This window comes from Equus asinus, chromosome 20, assembly GCF_041296235.1.
Source record: "Equus asinus isolate D_3611 breed Donkey chromosome 20, EquAss-T2T_v2, whole genome shotgun sequence".
Taxonomy (NCBI): Eukaryota; Metazoa; Chordata; class Mammalia; order Perissodactyla; family Equidae; genus Equus; species Equus asinus.
In genome coordinates this window covers 17,616,297-17,635,064 of record NC_091809.1, presented here as the reverse complement: position 1 = coordinate 17,635,064, position 18,768 = coordinate 17,616,297, and the positions used below count along the sequence as shown (strand labels likewise).

Sequence of the window (18,768 nt, the reverse complement as noted above, 5' to 3'; positions counted from 1 at the left end):
ATTATGTAAATGCTAAATGACATCAGCGCCTCCGCTCACAACTCAGGGTCACCACAGCAGATGATCAAGAACTCACTGAACCCAGTACTCCAGGGGAGGCATGACCTTGATCAAAACTTCAGAGAAACGAATCCCTTACACTTGGAGACCATTTTAAAGTGTGCAAGACATAACCACAGATGTCTACATGATGCTGCTGGTGCTGGAGGCACTAAGAAAGCTTGAAAAACTGTACTGGACAATCACTGGGGAAATTCGGAACAAAGGACATCTTAAGAGTTTAGTGACTAAGAGAATTAACACTTTCTGTTGAAGTCTAGCTTCTGAAATACAAACTTAGAATTTTGCTAATATTTAAGACAATTCAAAGACATCCGATTCATGGAAATCAGAAATCATTTTGGAATCATGTGAAAAGGGGAACTCATTTATTAAACATGGGTCACCCGAGAGCCAACAGTCAGCAAAGGGTAAGTGTGAGCAGGCAGGAAACACAAGTCTTACCGTTTATTCTGCCCATGTTCATCCCAGATCCAAATCGACCCATGTTTTCCATACCACCACCAAAGGGTCCCTCCATGCCTGAAAGAGACATCTGCACTTCAGCACCATCCCAACAGGATGGCTCAGACTCGGCAGCAAAAGAAAAACGTTTTCTCAAGTTTCTCCTTGGGCATTTCCTGCCAGGACCGTATTACTTACCAAGTTTAAGGGCTTTTGGAAAAATAAAAAAACATAGTGCCCTTGCTTAAAAATCACCATCTTTAAAAAGGTGACCTGATCCAACCCCCTGAATGAACAGACAAGCAGAGAGGCCCAGAGAGATGGAGAGGTTTGCCCAAGGTCACAGAGCTGGTTAGTGAGAAAGCCAGAACCGAAAGCCAAGACACCCACTGGAAGGTGCGACAGGTAAAGTAATTTCTAGAATCAAATTTTTTGGAAACCAAAGTGAGAATTTCATGCAAGCTTTAGAGAAAAGAAAGAGGAAAAAAGATAGAAACCATACCTAAGTGATTACATTTGTACTCCATTTTAAATTTCTTACCTCCCATTTTATTTATTCCAAATCCTATGCCTTCCATTCCCATTCCTTAAAAAGAAAAAGTCAATGCAAACTAAAATTATCTCAAAGCAGTAACGTTTGAACTTAAAAAACACAAGAAATTCGAAAATAGCAAATGAACAAAAAATATCCCTGATTACGAATTATTTTAATCGTCAAGGAAAAAAGGGGGGGAGGGGCTCTACCATTTCAACTGTCAAACCACCACATTTCAAGAAAACTGAGCCTTTAACAAAATAATCACCAAGTGACTCAAAATTCTGTAGGGTCCATACAGTTTTATTAAATGGCCAAGTTAAACACTTTTAAACATAAAATATAATTATCAGGTACAGACTAGGGAACATTCATTTTTTAAAGCTTATTTTAGGGAAGAGAAGTGGATTTAAAAATCCCCTTTAAAGGTAAAATCCACTAAATAAAAAGCAGTTCTTAAAAAGACTGAGGCTTCTCTCCCCCTCACTAGGTGTTAGTCAGGGGGCTGTGGCAGTCAGCCAGGTAGAGCCACTGGAGGTGTGACAGCCCAGGACAATGCAGTCAGCCCCAGAGTTGAATCCGGGAGGGAGACAAAGGATAGGGAGAACCAACAGCAGTAGGGTCGAGGGCATCCAGCTTGCAAGTCAAAGGATTTCAAGAAAGAAAGACCTAAGTCTGAGGTCATAACAACGAAATATTTCTTAACACTATATAAACGCCTCATTGCACAGAAACGAAAACACTCAACAGTCAAGTTTACAGTTCACTGTACTTGTCAAAACTTTCGTTTCTTGGCCAGTTCTTGTCTTCGTGAACAAAGATCACACTGTGCATCACTGGTCCTCGTGGGCTGTGACGGCTACGCTGTCACGCAGTGAGCCCCTCTGTGCCTTTGTGCACCCATCAACGCCCCTGCCTCTAGAAGCCGTGTCAACACCAGGCGAGAGCCCAAGGGGTCTGGGTGATAGACGGTGGCAGTGCTGTGGTCCCATGGTCAGGAGACCTACAGTCTCTGTCACTAACTGACAGTGTGACCTTGAGCAAGACCAACTCTGGCTCCTTTTATCAAATGGCTTAACTACCTCAGCTCAGCAGGTCATGCAAGGATAATACGCAAAGGTATAATGGCTTGAGAAAAAAGGTTCAATTCAGTAAAAATACAAAAATACTTCCTTTATCAAAATGAATCAGAGACGAATAAGGAGGGCATTTTGTCCCAATTAAAGCTTTATTCCATTCGAACTACTCAATGTCCAATTATCCCAATAATTAACTTTAATAATTTGAACTTCCCCAGAAATCCCCAATCAAGGTGCACTGTACTTCTCACCTGCGGGTCCTATGTTTCCCATTCCAATGCCTTTGTTCAGGTGATTGGCATCGATAGGCTGCCCTCCCGGTCCTAACCCCATGCCAATACCACCAAGGCCATCTGCAAGGAAAGGAGAAAGTCACAAGTCTAGATGCCACTTACTTAGAAAACCGTGACCCTCAAGGCAAAAAGCCTTTGTTTACTGTGTTGTAGCTGTCACACTCCATCCCTCCCACCCACCTCCACCAGCAAACCCAGGACTAATGCACAATTCAACACTGGTCCATCTGGAAGCTCCCCCCTTTAAGGCATCAGCTTTTATATGCGATTACAGATTGGAGTTGGTGATAGGTATACAACAGTGCAACTACAAGTCAGTCCGCTGCAAAGTTACAGCGAAGAACTCTGAACCAGTAAGTTCTTAGTTCACCCAGTAAGAATCGGTGAGCACCTGTTTGCTGCCCTGAATCGTGAACTGAGAAATACTGGATCAAAAAGGGCAATTCACAACTAGAAGGACCCACAACGAAGAATATACAACTATGTACCGGGGGGCTTTGGAGAGAAAAACGGAAAAAAAAAAAAAAGGGCAATTCAGGACCTCAGGAGGCAAGCAGCACAAATATGACCAGCCCCACCTCCCATCCTGGTAGCCCAAAGGACTTTTCTCATGAAGAAACCATGTCGTAAGCCAGCCAACTAATGCACTGGGCACACACTAGTCTCTGACTCTGCTGCAGGCAGAGTAACAATGGAGCCAGTGTGTTCGAAGAACCTGTCTTCTACCCAGAAAGCCTCCTGACCCGTGGATCGCTGTGAACCCAGCCCACCCTCAACCCCAGGCTCCACAAACAAACAGGGCGCAAGGACACAGACGGGGCTCACAACAGCCAACAAGGCCTGACAGTGTTACGACACTTGCAGTGCTATGGGTGACCACGGTCTGAGGCTTCAACCAGGACCAGCCGAGATTTTTGAAAATGGGAATGAAGTTCATCAAAAAAAGCTCGACACAAGTTCCCAGGTATTTAACCTGATTAACATCCCTGTTTTTAAACTGCATAGAAACAGCAGCAAGAGATCACCAAGGTTACTCACTCCCCAAAGCACTGAAGACTGAAGTCAGCCCTCTGAGATGTGCCAGGAGACCAAAAGCCACGTCTAACGGGCTCCCTGGGGCCCAGTGGGAGCCGGCCAAGGTTGCCAAGCAGCCCCGACCCGCCCTCCTCTAAGCAAGAAAGCCAAAAAGAGCCAGCACGCCGATCCTGGGCGCTCAGAGCAAGTAAGCACACTGCCTACGACAAAGGAATGCGGTCACACTGTTAACTTCCACCAGATAAGCCATGGACCTCCCCCTCAAAATCCCCCTCTATAATCCTGCACTGCAAAGGCACTCAAGAGTTGTCAGTGTTCTAGTCTAGGCTCCCATTCGGTTCCATCTCTGACGGCTGCACCCTCGGCTTGAGTCACTGCTCCAGACCAGAGGCACTTGCTGGCCCTCCAGACAGCACCCCCTCACCTGGTGGAAGGCCTCCCTAGCACAGCAGGAGCGGGTCCCACCCCCACCCACCCACCACCCAGTCTTCCTTCTATAGGATAGCCCCACAGGCACCGCTCATTCCCCAAGTCTCACGCTGCTGCGACCTCACTCCCACCGCTGCCTGTGCTCAGGCTCAGCTCACCCCCATGGTCTTGCCAGATGGGGCGCCTAGGACGTCACTAATATGTGCCACTTCCAGCTATGTGGTGACCAATCCACTAGCCTTTCCTGTCACACGACAGATTTTCACTTGACCTTGCAAATAACCCTCTCCAAAACTCTGACTGCTGTACTTCACACAGCATAAAACTCACCTACTGAAAGTTACAGCTCAGTGACTTTTAGTATATTCAGAGTTACGCAACCATCCCCATCCAATTCCAGAACATTTTCAGTACCCCCAAAAGAACCGCCACCCCCATTAGCAGTCACTCTCCACTTAGCCCCACCCCACCCCAGCCCCTGGCAACTACTAATCCACCGTGCGCAGATTCGCCTACTGCGACGCTTCCTACAAATGGAATCAAGGCTCGTCCACGCTGCGGCGCGCACCAGGACTCCACTCCGTTCTAAGGCTGGGTGAGATCCTAGCGCGTGGATTTACCACATTTCATCGATCCACTCATCAGCTGCAATCATGCCGCTATGAGTATCCAGGCACAGGTTCCTGTGTGGACCTAAGTTTGCAGCTCCCCTGGAGTAGACGGAGGAGGGGAAGTGCTGGGCCACGTGGTAATAACCAGTCTCCTCGTAACCCAGGGGCAGCCTGGCTTTGATCCCCTTGCAGTTTCTCGTTCCTCCTTTCTCTCGTTCCCAGGACGCTTGCAAGATGCCCAACTCCCTCCTGGGCAGCCTGCCTGACCACGAGTAATCCTAACAATCCTTCCTCCATGGAATCTCTCTGCTCCTTTCCACCCCAAAAAATCTATAGGGGGAAAAACCCACCCTTTCCTCAAGAACGGGCAAGAGAACTGCAGAACAACATGGCACAAATTCAAGGGTAAGTGTAGGTTTCTGGTTAGTACATATCAAATTCAAAATTTCAGCCATAATAATTGAGACACTTACGGGGAAGTTGCTGTGGACGCTCAGGAGGGAAAAAGTCTCCCTTTGGTAGGGCCCTCTCATCCTGAAAGAGAAAGCGAACACATCTCAGTATTCCTCACAGCACTGTTTGCAACAGCAAAAGACGGAAACAACTCCCACCCACAGAGGCCTGGCTAGATATATTAGGAGACACCCCGCCGGGGCACGACACGCAGGCAGGAAAAGGCTGTGGGAGAGCGCTTGCTGCCTTTTGTAAAGGGGGAAGGATGAAACTCCTGTTCATGTTACTGTGGGGATGGGGGACCCAGACACAAAACGAGAGCAGGACTCTCACACTAGCTTTTTCATGCTTTTTGACTTTTGAGTCATGCGAAGCAATTATGTATTCCAAAAACTCAACTGAATGTTTAAAGCAACTAAAAAATTCCTCTACAGCTCCTTTTCTTCACCAATTTGAGTCCTAACTAGATCGCCCTCAGCACGGCAGGGCTGGAGTTTACAGTGAAGCGCTTCCGCAGAACTTTAAGGGGTGTCTGAATCAAAGACTTGATGTTCACAGTAGATACGACGCTAACAAACACCAGAGCGCAAGACTCTGAAAGCGGGAAACCCATGTACACAAGCCTTCTTCGAAACCGATCACTTGCTCAAGCAGGATATTCAACTGACCTGACCAGGCCAATAACAGCCGACTATGCAAAGGAAAAATATCTGAAAAGCTGAGTGAGCAGAAAGTTATTTCTGTCATGAATTTGCTCAAGATACTGACCCTATTTAACTTAGTTGGATCCATAGAGTATAGTGGCTATGTGTACACTCTTAATAATCCTCTATTTTTGCTAGACTCATTTGAGTATGTTATGGAGAAGGAGGTCCCATTAACTTACCATTTTCACGTGCATAGGTCTATCAAACAGCAGCTGACCATTAAACATAGCTGACATTACAATTAAGGCTGTTTCTTGCAATTCTAAAAACACGCACAGCAGGAGAGAAATACATAAGAGAAAAATAGTCCAACCGCTAACAGTCCACTAAGTGGTGAATTTTGGAGAAATTGAGATTTGTCATTATGTTTTCAAGTATTTGTTTCTACAGGAAGCATAAAAGGAACAATAAATAAAGCTCAAGGGGCTAAAAATGTAAACCTCAGCTTACTCCTCAGGTGTGGAGGGTCATTCACGTAATCTTACTCTTCTCACCAACTACCCCTTAAGTACTGGTGTCAGTCTGTGTGTGCGCCCAATGGCAGCCACCCGACCATTGTGGAAGCACCATGTTATCTGGGTAAGGTGAGACACTCAGCGAGAGTCCTGTCTGAGTTCAGGGACTGTTCACACGTGGTCTTCTCCACTGTGAGTAAAGATGTGACTCTGGGGGAAGCAGCCTAGGGTCAGAGAGAAGTGCTTCTCCCAGAATGGTGCCAATTCCTAAGTCCTGGAAGGACTCATGCATGAAGTAACACTGAATTTCTCCCCAGTGGCACATTCTTTGGACTTCCTCTTTCCAGTCAGACTCCTCTACAAAGAAAACACTGGAAAAGACCACTCATGGGCATGTGCCTATTTTCAAACCATCCCTTCTATTTTATTTACCTGGTACTGAATCAATTCCATCCCAGAGAACTTCCAAATTCCACAGTACTGCATTCCCCAGTCACTTAGGAACTTTTAAAACACAAAGTTACCACTTCCCCACACAAACCTATGATGACTAACACAACATTTAGGCCAAACTGTTCACCAAGAGTTGAATTCTGGGAAAAGGATACATATAGCTTGCACAGCTTCAATGGACTGTTCAAAAGTAACAGTGCCTATTCCACGACTTTTTCCATCTTTATCCTCAAGAATGTCTGCTCGGACCACCACACCAGCCATACTAAAAACTTCCTTCAGTTTCTTCCAGCCAACTTTATAATCCAGCTAATCAAGAGAAAGGGGAGGAAAATCTCAACGTAGACATCTTAAGAAAAACAACATCTTAACTACATGGACACGACATGCTCTGGTTGGAAACACAAAAACAGTATCACAAAAACTTAACAACTGCAGTGCAGTTTTTCAAACAGGATTATGAAGCCTGGCCTTCACTGCTGTTTACTGTCTCTTTTCTCTGAAAGAACAGTTTCAGTCACCTCATACTTTCCAAATTAGTGCTTATTTCGTGAACATTAAAAAAAAATTTGTTCCCCCGCTAAGGTTTACCATCATTGTTCCCAACCCACCTTCTTCTAAAACTATTTCCCCTTGCAAATGACAAAGGTATTGCCGTTCATCCCAGACACAACAAAAAGAGGAAAGTATCAATATACAACCTCTGCTCATACACGTTCTTACTCTGCACCTAAAACCCCCCAGAGAATGCTGAGTCAGCTGCCACTTTTGTAAACACCAGAAAAACTCAGTAAACAGGGCCCCAATGGGGCCACAGTCCATCCCCAAGGCTGAATTTTTAAATAGATCAAGAAGATAACATAACCCTCTTTTAAGTTTTTCTTCTCAAATGTCAAGAACTACTTTTAGAACGTATTGACAAGAGTGTTTCACAAAGTTCTGATTTCCTACTTCCACCAACGTTTCCGGGTACTTACATTTGCTACAAATACTGTGCTTCCAAGTCTTCCAGCCTGTAATGCATGGATAATCTCATTTGGGATGTTAGGATTATTTAGGATACTGGGTGGGATATTAATCATTCCTGGGCCACCTGGTCCCATACCCATCCCACCAGTCGTAGCCATCACCTTTTGCATCGCTCTCCTGGCATGTTCACCATCGGGATCCTAAAACAAGCACAAAAGTGTTACATTGAACTGACCCAGTGACAACTAAAACCACGCTGGCACAATAAGTCATATTCCCAAAACCGCAGAGATTGAGAGGCTGTTTGGAAAGCATTTCTCACATAACAAGAAATTCAAATAAACTAAACCACCAAGCTAGGAAGAATTCCAGCCAAAGGAATGAGCAAGAAAGAAAGGGTATAAAATTTAGCTCTAAATTGAACTAAGTAAAAAACAAAAAAGGGGGTCAGGTGACATGATTAGTTGACATAATACAGAACTTCCAGACTGAAACAAGATCTTCACAGGCTTGGGACAGTTGAATCTCACTGATTCAATGAAGTTTTGACATCTCTGCTAGCCCCATCAGTGATTTTTCCAAACGTTTGGAAACACAGTTCGACATCACCAAGGTACTCCATCCTTCAAGTTAGTCAGGCGTCTGACTCACGAGTCAAGTCTGGACATGTTTGTCAAGTTCTCGTATTGACACTATTCTTGAACTCTTTGCCCTTTTGTGTATCACCTTCGACACACAAGAGACCTTAAGCTCTACCACGCTTTCCTCTCTGAGCTCCGAATGTACTCATCTTCCTCCAAGAAGAGGTGAAAATAAGTCAAGGAGGGACTGAATCAACAAAAAAACCTCCATCCTCCTTGAGTAAGAGAAGATATTTGATTTGGATCAGATGTGAAAGAGGATTTGAGTCATGACAAACTCACTTTAAAGAAGAAAAAAGGTGGGCCAAGAACAGGGTGCAGACTAGGTGAAACTGTGGGTGCAGAATCCCTTTAGAAAGCCAAAGGAAAGCCTGGGCGCAGCCTGCGCGCCCCGAGCAAACAAGGCAGGCCGGTCTAGGACAAATCACAGGCGTCGGGCAGGCGGCCAGCAGTCGCCCGGGGCGCGCTCAGCCCCTCCTCAGAGCTCTTACAGGAGGGCCTGCTGCAGCCTGTGACCGACCCTCTGCACGAACAGGCTGGTCTGCTCCGAAAACGGAGGCAAGGGCTCTTTTTGTCCTTTCCTAACTCCGAACAGGAACAACTCAACAACCACACATGGAATCCACAGGTCTCAAGAGCTTACTTCTTTGACTTTCAGTGGTCTTCCACTCAGACTATGCTTGTTTAGAACTTCGGCAGCTTTTTTCATGCTCTCTTCCATCTTGAATTCAACAACGCTATGAAGAGTCAAAAGGAAATGAGTGAAAGCAGTCCCACGACTCAGAAGGCTCAATTGCCAATAAGTAACTAGACAATACTTACGCACATCCCTGTGGGAGAAGCCACAGACCAGCCAGAAGAGCAAGGAGAGGGGGAAAAAAGAAAAGACAAAACCGTCAATATCAACGACAGTTATCAATGAAAAATATGATTTATGTAACAAAGTCAGTTTTGTTTTTTGCCTTAATCCTTCTAAGGGGCAGCTGACAGCAGCGTCTGGCCTAGCCCTCCTTCTGAAAAGCTGGGCTCCGGGTTTTCTCCTGCTCCTGCGCGTAACCAGCACTACACTAGAGCTGCTGAAGTTACAATGAGCAGACCCAAATTCAGGTTCTCCAAGAAATCACACCAACTTTAGATCTGCTTCCCTCTCCTCAGTCAATGCCTTACCATACTCCTCTAAATCCATCCCTTCCATGAATTAAGCTCATCCTTTGGATTAGTCTAAGCCATTCTATTGCACGACAGAAAATAGTTTATTTTCTCATTAAACTAGGCCAATTTTAAACATTCAAGTTTTAATATTTGTTTTACAATTTACTGGCACAAAGGCAACTTTTCGGAATCTTTGGTTCACACAACTTTCAAATTCAGCAAACAACCAAGAGTGACATTTTCTAGACAAAAACACACGTTTTACATTAATATACCACCGCTAAAATTCCATGCATAATTCACACACAGCCAATTCCTCTGTTAACAAAGAGACAATGCTGCTATTGGTCCCCAGGTACCCAAAATGGGCGTCCAAACAGAATACCAAAAAGCTCTTTGGCCAGCCATTTGGAAAAGCGGGACTCCCGTGTGCAAATCCCCGCCCACCCCACTCAAATGTTTGGCAAAATCAAACATGGCTACTGTAACGTGAGCACTCACTGCCTTCCTGATTTCATTCGATTCCACGCCACCATACAGTTACATTTTTCATGTAGTAAATCCACAGAAGAAATTCTCTCAGACACTTACCCTTGACTTTCCTTCAGCGTCCATTAAGAGCTCCACGTATGTTACCTCACCAACTACAAATCAGTTTCCAGACGACACATAAACCAAGGGAGAAAAGCCAAGAAAACAATGGGAATTTAGAACAATCATCAGCAACCTTGTATGGAGCCTCTGCCTTATAAGAAAGCCCAGAAACACTCCATATTCTCTAAACCACCGCACTAGGCATTACAGGTGTGCAGTAAAAGGAGGTGCAGCTCTTTAACAATATGTCCTTGATTTTCCTCCCACCACAAACAAGCTATTTCCACAGATGTCCAGATCCATGTCCCTACCTGGAATCCTCACTCATGACTCCTGGCAATCCAAATCTACAGGAAAGAAGTCTGCGTGGTTCCCTTTTTTGGGGAAGGGAGGAAAACAGTTTTACACACACACTCTTACTGGTGAAAACAGGTCAACAGCACACAAATTGCAGCGCCACTGAACCGAGCGCAAGTGCCAAATACAGGGCCATGTAGCTGGACAGGCGCGAGGGTGCACAGATGGTGTGGCCGGCTACGTGGGTGGGCAACCTGCACAATCGCACAGGGCCCTGCGCTCAGGAGGGCCGTGCCTTGGTTTAATGCTCTGTTGCTGTCATCTTGAAATTCTTATCTTTTAACAAGGGGCCCATGTTTTCATTTTGCACTGGGTCCCACAAAATCTGCAGCTAGTCCTGCACGCAGCACTGGGCTCAGCAACTGTCAGAAGCAGGAGGTTTGCATACCCGATCACAAAACCAGAGCAGCACCTGGCTCCTCTTCAGTGACCTCAGCCAGGCCTCACTACTGCTACTTTCTCCGCCTCCCCATTCAAGGACTCGGATAAAAGCAAACTGACAGCTCAGTTTGCATCTCAACAATTAAGCAGACTCACAAGTTTCCAATCTACACAAAGGTGAGGAAAAACAAAGCAGTTCAAAAGATTCCGCAGGGTTTCCTCCAGGTTTGGATTGCCAGTTCATGACCACCATGACCGATGTTCGAACCCACCAAGACGACCACCAAAATGGCTGCTGAACTTGAAGATGGCACACAGCGAACAAAAACATAAGCTGTTAACCTGGAGAAAACAACCTCTAAGCAGGCTTTCCAAAGTCAAGAAATGGCTTTTTGTTCCAGAAATCTCTTTTCTTCCCCAAGGATTATTTTATGATGGTAAAGCCTTCTCCAAATCAGTTTTCAAGTTTGGTTTAGCAGTTTAAGGGTAAAAACCACCCTCTTAACGGCCTCACCAAGTCCTGCCTATTCTAATTCCTTTGTTCAAAGGATATTAAATTATGAAGATTTTTAAATTTATATGGCAAAGAGTGATTTAAGTGCAAAATAAAGTAAAATAATTTGTTAAATAAAATTAACAATCTGAAAGGCATATTTATTAGTAACATATCTGCATGGCAGCTGAAGGCAAGAAGGCCAAGTGTTCAAAGTGTACGTCCACAGCCTCACCTCCCTTGTCCTTTCCTGGAATGCTACAGAACCAAACCAGCACTTTGCACAAAACAGAGGGGAGAGAGAATCAGTGCAAAGGAATGAAGAAAGGGAACGGGAGGGACTGGTCTATTAAACTGTTGGAGCGTGCACTCCTGTGGGGCAAACTGAAAAGCGATCACTGCCAAAGGACAGTCGTACCAATTGGCTTTATTTTACTCTTACCAAAGTAAAGTAATTCCAAATAAGGTGTGGCCCTTCCTGAGGCCATGTTAAAAGCCATTTATTTCAACAGCAGCAGCCATCTGAGGACCAACAGCCCTTGTCTCCACTTTGATGAAAATGCCAAGCAGTGTCAGGACAAGTGAAGAGAGAGGCCACGTTTACTTCCTACAAGCTGACTACCACCTAATAACCTTAAAAATAAATGAAAGAATCACAGTATCTAACTCAAGACAGCTGTAACTATGTTGTCAGAATTCAAATCTGTTGCATTTGGAGAGTTTCTAATCTGTGTCCATAAAGGCACTTTATCAAAAAGCTGTCATTGCGGGCTAGAAACCAAGCAAGTCCAAACCAAACTTTTTTCCATGGTCATAACCATTTTAACAAAAAGCCAGGTTTAGAAATTAGGACTTTTTCCACTTAACATTCTAGTGATGGCAGACATCCAACTTCAACCTTCTGCACCAAAACTTTGCTTAAAGTGTCCCTTTTTTTCCCCCAAATGGTACAGTGGTTTAGTAAACAAATTACATTACAAAAACCTTCCATCCTATCAGTGGAGCCGCAGGTTCGGCGGTCACGGAGGCTGGCAGCAGTGCTGCTCCCGAGGCTCAATAATAACCATGCTCCTCAAGAATTCATGAAACCCGGACCCCCACCCTGAGACCGATCAGTTCAGAGCCGTAAGCTAATCAGTCACAGGATCTGCAATAGTTGCTAACTCGTACTCCCTCCGGGAAGACGGTCCTGAAGCCTGCAAAGACCACCTCTTTTAGTCGTACAATATTAAAGCACAGACCTGTTTAGCACAGTCAGTACAAGTGTCGACCAAACTTTGCGGGCTAAATTTGCCAAGTGTGCAGAGTCTGGTCACATTCAACGAAATGAAGTCTAAAAGAGCAAATAAACCAGAGCAGATCCCAGTCCGGACTGGGAGGGTGGTCGACGAACAGGCAGGAGCAACAGTCCCACAGAAATGGAATCTGTAGCAATGAATCAAACACACTCCTGCTCCACTCCCTCCTCCACACAGACGGAATCCCCAGAGGAGGCAGCTGAGACAAGCTCTACTGCAGCCTCAAACATCAAAATATCTACATGAAAAAACCAGTAAGACTTTGAAAACTCTAATGCCATGTTGTTACCTACCTTTATTTTCAAATGCTCCCAGAAACCACTCTGAACCAACATTTAGGTGCATTATTAAAAATAGTGCCTCAAGAATAAAACACATCACGAGGACAAGAGGATGGGCAACCCAAAAAGAATTCAGGCCGTCCTCTGGGGCTACTTTGATAGTAACACTCCCGCACATATTTTCCTCACAAAGAGTATCTGCTTCTGTGTTCTCATTTACTGCTCCGGTCTGAAATGGACAAATAGGCAGAAGTACAGAGGCCAAAGCTCCACTGAAGAGAACGCATATGTGAAGAGGCCTACAATTTTTTTAAAGGGGGGAGGGGCTCAAAAGCATGGCATGTTACCACACGTTTCACCTCCTGATCGTCCCCTCCCAGGCGGCCTCTCTGACGGAGGGGCGCATGGAATAAATGCACACTTGAACCGGGAAGGCTTGTTTCTGTAAGATGCAGACAACTTGACACATGGCAAATTAATTCCTCTACACGAGGACTGCCTGATATACGGATAAGTTAGGAAATGGCCGAGCCCATTCTTGCTCTAATGCCATGACAACAGCAGAAGAGGACTGCCCCTCTAACTAGACCGAAAACCACCAAATTAGGTAGGTGGGCTGCACTGCTGGGGCTCAACCCGAGCCCCCACAGATAGGAACGCTTTAGCCCAACAGGCCTTTCCAAAACACAGGCTGAATTTCCAACAAAGGAAAATAGGAAGGAGCCAAGGAGACTGGGTAGGGATTTTTACTTAAATTGAAAATAAAGTTCTGCTCCACAGACCCACAATGTAGATTATTTCCAAGAGCCAAAGGAGACTTTCTACTGGACTACACGTTTGTGCCTTGCAGGCCTGTTTTCTGTCAGCTGGAATCTGGAATTCAGTTAAAGTGATACATTAACTAAAAACAGGATTAAGCACTTAAAGAAATCTTTGGTTACACACGATGGACTGACTGCTGCTAAACTCGGGATTGACTGAGAGTAACCTAGATCCCTGACCTTCCTTTCTTCCTCCCAGTGCGCTCCGTGTTTACTTTACTCACTGCTGGGGCAGCCAGTCCTGCCCCGCCGCAGCCGCCGCACCTCGAGGCTGCCGGCTCCCTGTTAGGCCAGAGCTTTCTTCATCCACAGGACACCTCGGTACCGCTGCACAACACTATTTAAGTTTAAAATTCCCAAGACCACCAGTTGCTCACAGAAATCTTAAGCTGTTGCCCAATTCTTACAGTCAAACGCTTGAAGATGTGTATCCTGCTGTCTGTTAGGTGATGAAAATGAGGAAGCTGTGAGGAAGTGAATCACTTCCCAACCTGGTTTGGCATCTCCAATTCAAATTCCCTATTACACTGACTTTTTTTAATCCAGCAACTCTTCAGTGCTCACAGCAGCCATTTGTTCCACATGTCTCCACTTAAAAATAAGCACGGTCACAAGGAAGAACAATAGAAACTTTTCCTCTGTCCCACCGGGACACTTAAGAGCAGGAAGGGAAAACTTGGGGAAGAGCAAATTCAATTCTAAGGGCCATGAAAACAGTTTAACCCGTGGCCCTGACTGATATGATGAGGCGGGGAGGGAGCCAAAAAGCTGCCTGGCACAGAACAAAACGAAGCTCTCAAAATATTTCCCCTTTAAAATCAGCAATGCTGATTTCATGACAGTGCCACCTAACAGCTGGGCACCAAGTAAGCTTTGTGATCCCATCCAGGGGAAAAGGCATTTAGTGACCAGGTCACACAGCATAGACATCTATTAAGAGGATGTCCCACAATGCTGTCACATTAAAGATAGACAATGTCCATAGGGTGTCCAAGGAGGGGTACGTGAGGCAATCTCAGGCAAGATTACTCTTAGAAAAGCTCCCGCCTGCCACCCCAAAGCCACTCCTCTAGTTGTGAGAGGTGGTAATGGACAGCGCTCCGGCACCAGAACATTCTTCAGATAAGTTCAGGACAACTAATTCTGGCTCTTATTCCCCTAGCTTCCTGAAACAGGCCAGGATTCCATCAGGGACAGACTCTTCAAACGCAGGCTGATTAGAGCGGTTGGATTCTGACAGCCCAAATCTCTGGTTTGTCCACTCCAGAGATCATCTTGAGACTGCGGTTTGTAGAAAGTAAGTGCCTCTATGTGCAATTTTTTTCCTGTGCCACAACAGATTGTCAAAAACCTTAAAACTTATTTGCAACAGATTTCAAATAATTACTCCAGATTTCAAATAACCATTTAAACACATTTATGGTAAACCAAAACACGAATAAAAATATATATTTAAACCTCATAATGAAAATAATAACAACATTTCTTAAGGAGTCATATGTACGTAACCACAGTAAATTTCTTTGGACCTCACATACTGAATATAAGCATAACCGTAAAAAAATTACCTTTCTCTTATGAATCCTTTTACCCACAATTCAATACTGCAATAATTTAATTAAACAGAAAAAGTAATTAATTTAACCTGTACAGGGGAGCGCTAAACAAGAACATTTTAAGGTTTGTTAAAAATAACTGATTTACTGCACACCTGTAATTCTAAATTACACCACCAAAAATACACTGCAAGGGCTGAGCCAGGGCATTCGGAGTAGAATGCCAGGGGAATATGAGAACCAGTTTGGACGTATCCAAATAAACCACCAGGCTGGCTCCACGCTTCGTACAGTGCAAGATAGGAAATTGAGGTGAACTGCGTCTACATCCAGAAACGCCATGGCTGCTGCTGCTACCAGCTTTCAGGCTTCCAAAACTGAAGTACTGAATGGTAAAGCAGTGAAAATGTCACCGACTTTATCCATCATGTCCCAAAACTGGTTCACACACTCCTAAAAATGAAAAAATAATTGGCCGGCAATCTCTTACACAATTCTAACAATTGCGTTTTCAAAACCACATTCCTGGTTCTTGGAACTACTATACCTTATTAGCAATGGCAGTATCAATTCAGCGGTTCAACCAAATCACGAGAACACAAATTTGGGGGTTATTCCAAAAACTAATTCGAATGAGACCCAACTGTACTGTACAGAAATTCTAAGCTTGTATTGAAGCAGCAGTCCCAAAAACCAAGAACACTGCATCTGGGATGCCACGTGACATGCCCTTCAGACATAAAGAAGAGACTTCCCTCTTGCCCTAGGAGCACTGGCAGGAACGATTTGGCCGATCAAGGCAGGAAAACAAATCTCACACCAAAACGGTTTTCCATCCGTGTTATCTGGAGAAGTACCACATGGGAGCAGCCGCCTACATGACTGTACAGAGGTTCACGGTACCCAGGGCTGCCAACGTGTCGTGGTCGAGTTAAGTAATGGGACAATGATCACAGTGGGCCATTCATAATTTCAAAACCCCACGCTGGGAGCACCAGTACACATCCCAAAATGGCCTATCCAAGTGGCATCTCTATCACTGAAATGTTAATCATTTGACAAATCAAGCTCAAATCTCTTTTCATTATGAATGCTCCAGAAAACCAATACCTTTCAGTCCTTCAAAAAGACTCCATTTAAGGGTGATTTGATGCTAGGTTTCCCTTGAGGGTGGGGGTGAGAGGGAGACCTCCAGGCATTAGACAAATTGTTCCCCAGCAATAGTTTTGTCTAAAGCAGGGCTGAGCAATCTCTTTAGCCCTGAGTGCCACCAGCAGGGCCAAGAATCAGGAAAGGAAGGCAGGCAAAAGCAGCAGCAGGAGAGTTTGAAGAGAGAGATGACACGTGATGTGCACAGGGGGGTGAGGCAGAGGACCATGGGGGCAACCAAGCTCCTCGGACCTCCTGGTGGCAGCAGAGCGCCAGGTGCTTCTCCTGCCCTCGGCCAGAATGTGGACCCCTGGGCTGGGACTGCCATGCCCTGAAGGCACCACGTGGCACAGCAGATGCCTTATTCTGAGCTCTCCAATTGCCAATCTACTCTTTCTTCCCCCCGCGAGGGAAAAAGCCTCAGAGTTTAAATACAAGCTAATGTTTTATAATTTAGAAAATCTGAGCAGCACAAGCTCCAGCTACCAAATTTTGATCCCAGGAAGACATCCACAAAATTTAAACTACCTTCCCGCCAGAATTAAAAAGCCAAAAAAGAATGAAAAAGAAAAGCAAAAATCTCTCCTGTCATATATAAAGAATTCGAAAAATTTCCTCCACACACAGAGGCTCCCCTCAAGCTTACTCGAAGCCCTATTGACCATATTAAGCCAGTAAAATCATTTGTAGGCCCGGGGACCCTACAAACCACCCTGCTGGACACACAGGTGCATGACCACAAAAAAAGTAGGCTGGGTAGGAGGCTGAACTGCCAACCCTGGACAGAACACATGCTCTACCCAGAAGAGCTTCCAATGACAAAAAATAACCAAGGAATTAGCCACAGGAGAGATGACACAGCGACCTTCTTACCCTACTCAGCCACCAGTACCATTACCTTTTTCTTTAACCAGGTCTTTAAGTGACTGCCATTTCACATCAAAAGGGATGTTTGTAATGAAGGCTCTGTATCTCTTAGTTGGATTGGCATACGGCTCAAAGCGATTGCCTCCTCTTTTTATGTTTTTCTCCTTCCTCTTCTCATTCTGAGTAGGTCGTTCTCCTTCACTGAATTCAAGAGAAAAAAAAAACGGAGTCCATATGTTAGCACAATATGAAAGACAATATTTGATTTGCCAGGTTTACAGCTCCACACAGTTACAGATGACACAAGACTAATATTGATTTTGATTCGAGACATTCAGACTAAAGTGCTCCATAGAGCAGAAAATGGCAGTAGTGCGCTCCCTGAAATCCACCTATCGAGGGGCTGGCCCCACGGTCTTGTGGCTAAGTTCAGCGCACTCCGCTTCAGCAGACCGAGTTCAGACCTACAGCAATCATCAGCAGCCATGCTGTGGCGGTGACCCACATACAAAATAGAGGAAGACTGGCAGAGACATTAGCTCAGGGTGAATCTCCCTCAGCCAAACAAAAACAAAAACAAAAGCAACCACTCACCTATTTAGAAACCACTCCCAAGAAAAATATGCTCTCCCAAGGCCTTTGCCCACTCCTATGGGGCTCTAACAGATAGGGCAGGGAGAGGCCACCTCCCTGCCCGAGGGGCTTTAATTCCAAGACAGAACAGGAAAAGAGAAGGGAAGCCTTCACAGATTTCATGGTACAGAAATGAGGTGGTGCACACAGGCCCAACCAATGTTAGCTTCACAAATAAAAGTGCCTTTTGTTGTGGGAAAAAAAAGTTTCTTTAAAGTGGGAATGTAAGTGGTGCAGCTGCTACAGAAAACTGGCAGTTACTCAGAAAGTTAAAACATGTAATCACCATAAGACCCAGCAATTCCATTCCTAGGTGTGCACCCAAGGGAACCGCAGGCAAGGACTCAGGTACCTGCACACCAACAGCAGCATTATTTGTAATGACCAAAGGTGGAAACAACCCATGTCCACCAACAGACGGAACAAACGAACTGTGGTGCATCCACACAACAGAGTATCATTCAGGCACAAAGAATGAGGTGCTGGCACGCTGCAACACAGATGAGCTCTGAAAACGGCATGGAAAGCGCAACAGGCCAGACACACAGAAAGAAAAGAAGAGCAGCGGTCACCAGGGACTGCGGGGGGGTGGGAACGGGGAGTCACTGTTTAACAGGGAGTGGATAGTGGCACACTGCACAACGTTGTACTTAATGCCACTAAATTGGAAAATGGTCAAAACGGCAAATTTTACCACAATAAAAAAATTTTTTTCAAGAGAAAGAAACCATTCTGTACACAACCCTACTACCCTGAGCCCGGGAAAACCCAAGTCTGAGCAACCCTGGTAGGCAAGAGGGCAGGCAAACAAGCCCGCAATGAGCAAAGAGGCGAGGATGCTTTCTGGCACTGGCTTTCCCGTCATATTCTTCACCTTTGTGCGTGAGGCGCCTCTGTTGAGGTAACATTTCATTTCTAAGCACTATAAACACAAATTTGGCTTCGAGTGGGACATGAAAAACATTTCATGAGAAATATAGACATCCAAAGCACAGAACCAGACATCAGGCTGGAAGCCCAGG

General features: G+C 45.2%; 1 protein-coding gene across 14 annotated transcripts in view; it reads right to left on the bottom strand.

The window, feature by feature from the left end:
* Positions 1–18,768, bottom strand: part of HNRNPM (heterogeneous nuclear ribonucleoprotein M) — a 103,468-nt gene that overhangs the window by 10,619 nt on the left and 74,081 nt on the right. For 3 of the 14 annotated variants that reach the window (XM_070491892.1, XM_070491894.1, XM_070491897.1), the window contains 8 exons: positions 8,808–8,901; positions 7,532–7,723; positions 6,710–6,863; positions 5,826–5,875; positions 4,960–5,020; positions 2,370–2,471; positions 1,046–1,090; positions 505–582 (listed from right to left, as the gene is read on the bottom strand). In XM_070491892.1, coding sequence (XP_070347993.1) covers positions 505–582; positions 1,046–1,090; positions 2,370–2,471; positions 4,960–5,020; positions 5,826–5,875; positions 6,710–6,863; positions 7,532–7,723; positions 8,808–8,885 — 760 coding nt within the window. In that variant the 5' untranslated portion in view covers positions 8,886–8,901. Of the gene's footprint in view, positions 1–504; positions 583–1,045; positions 1,091–2,369; positions 2,472–4,959; positions 5,021–5,825; positions 5,876–6,709; positions 6,864–7,531; positions 7,724–8,807; positions 8,902–8,986; positions 9,961–17,144; positions 17,315–18,768 lie in introns of those variants that run through there. The other 11 variants (XM_070491893.1, XM_070491896.1, XM_070491899.1 and 8 more) reach the window with 7 other exon arrangements.